General features: G+C 42.8%; 1 protein-coding gene across 2 annotated transcripts in view; it reads right to left on the bottom strand.

Annotated features, from left to right (window-relative positions):
* The window catches only part of msi1b (musashi RNA binding protein 1b), a 29,646-nt gene extending 21,703 nt beyond the window's left edge, over positions 1 to 7,943 (bottom strand). For both annotated transcript variants that reach the window (XM_062999553.1, XM_062999554.1), the window contains exons 1-4: positions 7,810 to 7,943; positions 7,540 to 7,580; positions 4,212 to 4,293; positions 4,028 to 4,112 (exon numbers count right to left, since the gene is read on the bottom strand). In XM_062999553.1, coding sequence (XP_062855623.1) covers positions 4,028 to 4,112; positions 4,212 to 4,293; positions 7,540 to 7,580; positions 7,810 to 7,859 — 258 coding nt within the window. In that variant the 5' untranslated portion in view covers positions 7,860 to 7,943. The remainder of the gene's footprint in view (positions 1 to 4,027; positions 4,113 to 4,211; positions 4,294 to 7,539; positions 7,581 to 7,809) is intronic.
* Between the last annotated feature and the right edge of the window lie 533 nt (positions 7,944 to 8,476).

Genomic DNA, 8,476 nt, shown 5'->3' with positions numbered 1-8,476 from the left:
TCGATGGAACTCTGTAGTGATTGTTGTTATTTTCACTTTAAAATAACAGGGGATGCTAATGGCCTAGTGGGTGGAACTTGGGCTATCAATCAGAAGATTGTGGGTTTGAATCCTGGCTCTGCCATGAAGCCTTTGTTGGGCCCTCGAGCAAGAGCCTCAACCCTCTCTGACCAGTTTCAGGGACGCTGGTGGCACAGTGAGTGGAGCTTGGGGCTATCAATCAGAAGATTGTGGGTTTGAATCCTGGCTCTGCCATTAAGCCTCTATTGGGCCCTTAAACAAGAGCCTTAACCTCAAGTCTTTGGTCCAGGAGTGAGTGGCGTACAATGGCTGTGCAATGACTCAGCTCACGTGTCTGATCTTTCCAGAGAGGAGCTGATCGAGACCTGACCTGAGAGGTTTTCACACCAGCTTTCACACCACCAGTTCTTCGTAGGCAGAATACACCAAGAGAATGGAACCGATTTGAATGCTTGACCTTTACAGCAAGATGGTAAAGAGAAGCAGTTCAGATTCACCCGTCCTCCTGGGCACCAAGTCTTTTTTTTCTCGCTGAGCGAAATAATGTGATGTTTTTTAATCCTGGTGGTTGGTCTTTTTTCAGGATGACACCACCCCCCTATTAACAGGGCACGAGGGCTCACTGAATACGTTTAACACTCGATGGGAATCAGATCTCACATTTAAACCAGTTGAAGACCCACTGGAACCCTGATTAAGAGAAAGCTGTTCCATGTTCTGTCCCAGTACGGTTCCACTCACCAGTCGCCTGCCGGTGCTTTCTTGCAGTCTGGGATGTGAACAGATGAATCGATGTTTTGGATGTGTCACGTATTTTTGGGACTGGGACGAAGATCAAAACACAGTCGAATTACTCAGAGGGTTCACAAACTTTTTCTCACGCCTGTACAGTTGCCCGGGACGACTCTTTTTTAAGAAAGGCGCCCCTCGTTCCTCACTGTTCCCTCTGTGTGTGTGTGTAGGGCGCATTATCGCAACGTAAGATTATCTCCGTGTGTTCAGGAACGCGATCCTGGAGAACGGTTCACACAGGTCACACACACACACACACTGTCTGGTTTTGTGAGAGGTGTGTGTGTGTGTTTGTGGGAGGTTGGGAGGTTCAGGAGTGTAAACCTGTATTCTCTTGTACAACCAACACACACACAAACACACACACTGTCTCTATGTGTGTGTGTGTTTGTGTGAGGTTCAGGAGTGTAAACCTCATGTAGAACCAACGTCCAACACACGCACACACACATTGTGTCTGTTTTTGTGAGGTGTGTGTGTTTGTGTGAGGTTAACCTGTAATCAGACACAGACACACATACACACAGACACACACACACACACACACACATTGTGTCTGTTTTTGTGAGGTGTGTGTGTGTGTGAGGTTAACCTGTATTCTCTTGTAGAACCAACACACACACACCCACTCAAGTACTTACAGGAAGAGATGAGAAAGTTTTGGTGCGCCTCATCCCCCACCCTCCTTTGCACCCGCCCTCCCTTCAACCGACCCCCTGGGGGAGCAACTCCATGGTCACCGTGGCAACCAATCGCCGCCATTGTCCCAGGCTGACAAAAGCTCCTGACACACACACACACACACACACGCAAACGCCCAGCATTCACAGTTTTCAAAAGTTAGAATCCGAGACCCAGATCCCTCGCCCACAAACGGGCGAAGTTACTATTTCGTATCAGGAACGCCGTCGACAAGCGCGCCCGTCTCGCTAGGCCCGGGCGGACGGCGTATCCGGGTTAAGGGGGGGGGTTACCATAGCGATCGTTAAGTCGTCCCTAACAACTTCGCAGAGGGAGAAAACAACAGGGAGCGCTGATCTCCACGCCGGGCCCAATAGATTCTGACTTCCAATAGGACTAAGCTCACACACACACACACACACACACACACTTAAAAACTCTGCATTTCAAACAAGTTTAGCAATGTGGACGATTTCCCCCACTGTGACTGAATGTCCAGCTTTCTAAAAAGCTCCAGCACCAAAGCCTGCTTGACTGTGGACAGTCTTCTTGCAGCCTCTGATTCATAGTAACCTGCTTCAGGTGGTTCTTGGATCTTAACCCTTACTCTGAGTCTAAATACTTGGGTAAAAATAAGCTGTATTTAAGTAATCTTGTTTGGGCCGGATCTACTGCCACCCCACCAGTACCACCAGTACCAACAGTACCACCCTAACCCAAAAAACAACCCATCACCAACCCAACAGTACCAGCCCAACCCAAAAAAACAACCCATAAACAACATCAACATCACAAAAGTACCACCCAAACCCAAAAATACCACACACACACACACACACACTCTGCATTTCAAACAAGTTTAGCAATGTGGACGATTTCCCCCACTGTTCCTCTTCTGTGACTGAATGTTCGGCTTTCTAAAAAGCTCCAGCACCAAAGCCCGCTTGACTGTGGACAGTCTTATTGCAGCCTCTGATTCATAGTAACCTGCTTCAGGTGGTTCTTGGATCTTAACTCTTGAATAGTCTTACTTCGAGTCTAAATACTTGGGTGCAAATATGCTGTATTTAAATATCCGGACCTACTGCTTGGTTGACGTGTTAAACTCAAAACTATTGGTAGATGGTTTTAAGAAAACAGCTTTTCTAACCTGTAGGTCAATTTGAAGCTCACAGCTAATAAATCATCCATGAAACGGCTCATTAGAAAATACTGTGTGCACTAGTAATAAAATATTAACAGTTTGTTGTTGGTTTAGTCCCAAGAAACAAATAAATGCAATAAATGAGACCAGTAAAGGGTTAAACTTTCCTCTTAGCACGAGTTTGGGTTTTAACAAACACTTTGGCATCCACTGTTTCATGAACTGTTTTAAAGATGCAGCCAAACTGGTCCAATTTATATGGCTGCAGAAGCGTTGATCATGAGGAATCATGAGGAAATAGGAGGTCGTGCCAGAAAGCGACAATACAGAACGTCATACATCACCATGTTAATCATTCATAAAACCCAGAATAAACTAAAAACTCTGATCAGTCACGGAACAAGAACAGTCGCAGAAATCTGCACCAGGCGTGAGGAATCCAGAGAGGAAAAATATAATGAACCCTCCATAAACACAGCGCTCGCTAAAGTGTGTCAAAAGGAAAAAGTGAGGAGTGATGGGGAGCGCAGGAACCTGTGCACAGAATGCATTTTACGACTGTTAGAGCTCTAATTCTAAAACAGAAATGAACTTTCAGATGCAAAATAAATACATGAATAAATTATTAAAGTCTAGTCAGATGAATAAATTAAGAAATGTTTTTGATATAAAAATGCTTTAGTCTTGGATAAGTATTAATACTTTCAGCACTTTTGCTTAGAATTCTCAGACTAGCACTTTTCCCCAAAGTCTCTCTTATTGTGTCTCGCCCAAAGAAAGAAAGAGAGAGAGAGAGAGAGAGAGAGAGAGAGAGAGAGAGAGAATGGTCTTATTGTATCTGAGCTCCTCAGCACTTCAAATTACAAAGTCCTACAGCAGGTGCTTATGGGAAAAAACTAAAAGCCTCAACACACACAAACACACAGACTGAGGATAAAAGTTCACACATGCAGCACGTTACCATGCCAACCCAAAATACCAACCATCGCCAACCCAACATCAACCAGCATCACTAACCCAGAAGAACCACCCCAACCCAAAAAAAACCAACCCGTCATTAACCCAACATAAACAACCCAACAGTACCACCCTAACCTATAAAAAACAACCCATCTCTAACACATCAACCAGCATCACTAACTCAACAGTACCACCCCAACCCAAAAAAACAACCATCACCAACTGAACAGTACCACCATAACCCAACCCAAAAAATACCAACCCATCACCACTCAAACAGTACCACCCCAACCCAAAAAATTCAAATCCATCACCACCCCAACACTACCACACCAACCCAAAAAAGCTTACACAGCACCAACCCATCCCCGGCCCAACATCACATAACATTAGAATGAGTGTGAACACAGGAGTAGTTTCAGCACTTACTGTTTTGGAGTCGAGCTCATGACGAGTCTGAGCCAGAACTTTATCCACACCGGCCTGGTCGGCGAACGTGACGAACCCGAAGCCCCTGCAGGAACAGAGAAGAACAAATAAATAAACATAGAAACAGTGTGAGAAGAAAACAGAGAAGAAAGTAGCAGCTCAGTGCTCGAGCCTCGCTCCTCACCTGGAGCGCTTCGTAACCGGATCTCGCATCACCATGCTCTCCTTCACCTCACCGAACTTGCAGAAATAGTCCTTCAGACCCTCTGAAACATCACACGAGAATGTCAGGCATTACACGTTTAACCTTCATACAGTCCAAAAAAGCTTTATGTGGATTTATCCAGAGAAGGTTCTTCGGAGGGACTGAACAAACAGAAGAACCGTTTCTCATTCTGGTTCCCTGAAGAACTCTTTGATTGATGGTTCTTAATCCATGTTTACATTGAGTGGAAGTTCCTTGGAAGTGGCACCATTAGAGGTTCTTCAGTGGAACAAAATGCTTCTCTACAGAGCACCAAGTTAAATAAACTACAGAACAGTTACTGAACCAAAAGCTCTGTTTACATTATTCTGGAGGTTCTGTCCACCAGGAAATGATTCAGTTTGTTGTAGCACCATGTCATTTTGGTCGCCCACAGAACACTTTGAGCTTGAGGTGCGACAAACTCATCGAGAAAATGATTCTAATGATTGGAACCGTTCACCCCGAGATACTTCAGTCACGCTGAGAAGATTCTTCAGTCCTGCTTCCCAGTGCCACATTATAATCCAGAACCAGAACTCACTTTTATTTCTGTCCCGTTTATTGTAGGATTAACAAAAACAGTTACAGAAGCGTTCCTGGAGAGCTTCTTTATCTTTAGGTTTTTTTTATTTATCACGGAAACCTAAGCGTATAAAGCAATAGAATTAAATTCAACTCAACAAACCAAAACATTGTAAACTGTACCATCACCAACCCACCATCACTAACTCAACAGCACCACCCAAACCCAAAAAATACTAGCCCATCACCACCCCAACCCAAAAAAACAACCTAACATCACTAACTCAACAGTACCATGCCATCCCAAAATACCAACCATTATCAACCTAACATCACTAACTCAACAGTACCAACCAACCCAAAAAAAGCCATCACCAACCTAACATCAACAAGCATCACCAACCCAGCAAAACCAACCCAACAGTACCACCCCAACCCATAACTAACTAAACTAAATAAACCTTAAACCTCAAAACCTCAAACCTCCCTAAAAACAACTCATTACCATCCCAACAGTACCACCCCAATCTAAAAAAACAACCCACCTTCACCCCAACAGTACCACCCAAACCTAAAAAATACCGACCTACCACCACCCCAACGTTATATGATGGAAACTGAAGCATATAAAGCGATAGAATTAAATTCAACTCAACTCAACAAAACACCATGAACCGTAAAGTATCTCCAGCATTAGGTAGAGTAAATAAAAAGAAGGACCATCGGTTTTAAGGTTTTTAGAAGGATAAAATGATGTACAGTTCTGCTAAAACATCCAACCAATCAAACAACAAAAGCAATTCTAACACCGGACCTGATAACATGAGGTACAATGATACCGGATATTATAAACACGGCTCCTTATTTTAATTCTTTCAACTGATGCTGCACATTAAAGAACCATTTTAATCCCCCAAAGAACTTCTTCTATAGAGGCTTTTGTAGCGTTGGTAGAATGTTAGATGTGAAATGCAACCAAAATAAAGGCGGTAAACAAGAAAAACAAACACAGTCCACGTTACAGCAGCTAGAACCTTATTAACCTGTACAAATCTACAAATCTGTTCATTCCTAATCCGCAGGGTTACGAGACATTAACCGGTCTCTACAGTTACATACAGCATTAATCAAGGAACGTGTATACGGCGTCATAATACACTTATAAACATAATAAACCTTGGATAATTAACTCAAAAATCCAGTGAGCATAAAGTAGCATGTGTGTGCTCATCTGAATCAGATTAAAACTTATTTATTACTTATTATTAATTAAAATGAGTTGTTATTAAACATGTTGTGCCTTAATCTTTCTTTTTTAGGTCTTAATACATTTAAAAAATAGTTCTAACCACAGAAACCACTTTAAAATGTCTTAAAATAAAACAAAAAACTCCATAGACGTGGTACTTTAGTGAGTCTGAATGTTTTTTCTTCACTTTTCCAAGACTAAAGCAGTCAAGATTCTTCAATCCTGCTTCCCAGTGCCACATTATAATCCAGAACCAAAACTCACTTTTATTTCCGTCCCGTTTAATGTAGGATTAACAAAAACAGTTACAGAAGCGTTCCTGAAGAGATTCTTTAGGGAATCTTTATCCATCATGTAAACTTAAGTGTATAAAGTCATAGAATTAAACCAGTGAGTATAAAACAGCACTTGTGTGCTCATCTGAATCAGATTAAGACTTATTTATCACTTATTATTAATTAAAATGAGTTGTTAATAGACACACTGTGCTTCAATCTTTCTTTTTAGGTCTCAATACATTAAAACACGTGTTATAAAAATGTTATAACCACAGAAACCATTTTAAAACACCTAAAATAAAACAAAACTCAATAGACGTGGTACTTCAGGGAGTCTAAAGCAGTCAAGTTCATTTCGGCCGAAACAAAACATCAAAGGGACTCCCATGAGCCCATTGAACAGGTAACGCAAAAGCAACATCAAAGTGATGAAAGGAAACGAATCGCTGTTTTAATAAATCAACACGTGATGCTCAAACACATCCGATCTGATCCGAGACGGAAACGGTTCTGTGTGGAATCTTCACGGTTCTGGTGACAGGAAAGAGTTTGGTGTTTTTGCATCAACAAAGAAACCAAAGTGACTGGAGCACACACACACACACACACACACACACTGAGATATTAGAGTGTAGAGCAGGGCTGGGCGGTAGGATCATAAATTTGTACCACGGTATGGTTTTTTGTATGACTGGGACTTTTTATATGTCTGAGACTGATTCTACTGTCATAAGTACATAGAATAGAATTATACGTATATAATGAAGGTTTTGGGGACTACAAGCTTTGTTTGGCCTCACAAAATGTCACATTTGCAATAAATACAATGTGTATTGTTTATGTAATATTTGAGTATTGTACATTTACCCTCAGCTCTACCTTTAACAAATCAATACGGTATGAGGAATCAAAGACGGTAAACCGAGTGCACCGTCATACCCAGCACTAAGTGTAGTGTGTATATGGAGCAAAGTTGAGAGTAAATGAAAACCTCCATTCAGGTTGCGGCTCACCTCCAAAACATGAAAGCGCTTTTCATTCAGGCGCACTGATTTCAAGAGTTCAAGGTTTTGCGCACAGTTTGTAACAAGGCGCACCAATAAAACGCGCTCATCATCTCACCATCATCATCATCTTCATCATAAAGCGAACTATTTATGTACTTTTAGAATCTAATATTGCTTGACTTTAAAAAAAAAAAAGTTGCTTCTCTTACCTTGGGTGGTTTGCCAGCTCAGCCCGCCGATGAACATTTTGCTGCGCGGAACAAAAACAAACAACAATCAACAAGTGCAATCAAACCCTTTCATGCGTAAAAATGAAGCAACTTTACGAAGTTCGTCGCATCCAAAAGCGGCCGCGCTGCACCCCCGCACGGAGGTGAGGAGCACGCTTCCCCCCCCTCCTCTTTGTTTGCGCTCCTAGCTCAACATTTCTCCCCGGGATGGAGCCGAAAGTTAAAAAGAGGGCATGAAAGTCACGCTACCAGGGGTCGTGCGGGGAGTCCGAGCCGCTCTGGGTTCCGTCCGAGTCCATAACGTGGCGCCGGTCCGATCCGCGCAGAGACACAGAGGTGCGCAGGGCGAGACTGAGAGGAGTAGAGGGGCTCTGGCATGGAGGGACGGATACACCGGAGAGCAAAGCAGCGCGACGGGGGCGCGCACACCAGGGGGGGCGGAACAGAGCTCGGGAACGCGCGCAGAGACTCCTCCCGTTCCGCACACACCTCCTTCTGCTCGCCGCCGCCCCTCCGGCCGTTAAAGCGCGCGGAACAGCGCGGCCACGCTCCAGCGCGCACCCGGGGAGGGTGGGGGGTACAGTGAGGGGGTAGTGAGGGGGTCAGGGGGGTTAAACTATAGACATATGGCACATGGAACCCAAAGCGGGTTTAGTTCAGATTTAAATCCAGATTTAGACTGAAGACGAGTTTTAAAATGAACTCATAAACACTTCATTATAATTTATCTTTTATTTACTGCAGTTTATTATACATGAATTCATTATTTACACATTTATTGTTCATATTTATATGTATTTACCTTATTGTACATACATTATTTATTTACAATTTATTTATTTCTATTAATACTATATTATTTTATCACTTAACAGCTACAACAAAATAATTAGAGTAATAATTATTTTAGCATAAT

The sequence above is a fragment of the Trichomycterus rosablanca genome, chromosome 7, assembly GCF_030014385.1.
Source record: "Trichomycterus rosablanca isolate fTriRos1 chromosome 7, fTriRos1.hap1, whole genome shotgun sequence".
Lineage (NCBI taxonomy): Eukaryota > Metazoa > Chordata > Actinopteri > Siluriformes > Trichomycteridae > Trichomycterus > Trichomycterus rosablanca.
The sequence above is the reverse complement of the archived record's forward strand: the minus strand, read 5'-3'. Positions and strand labels throughout refer to the sequence as shown.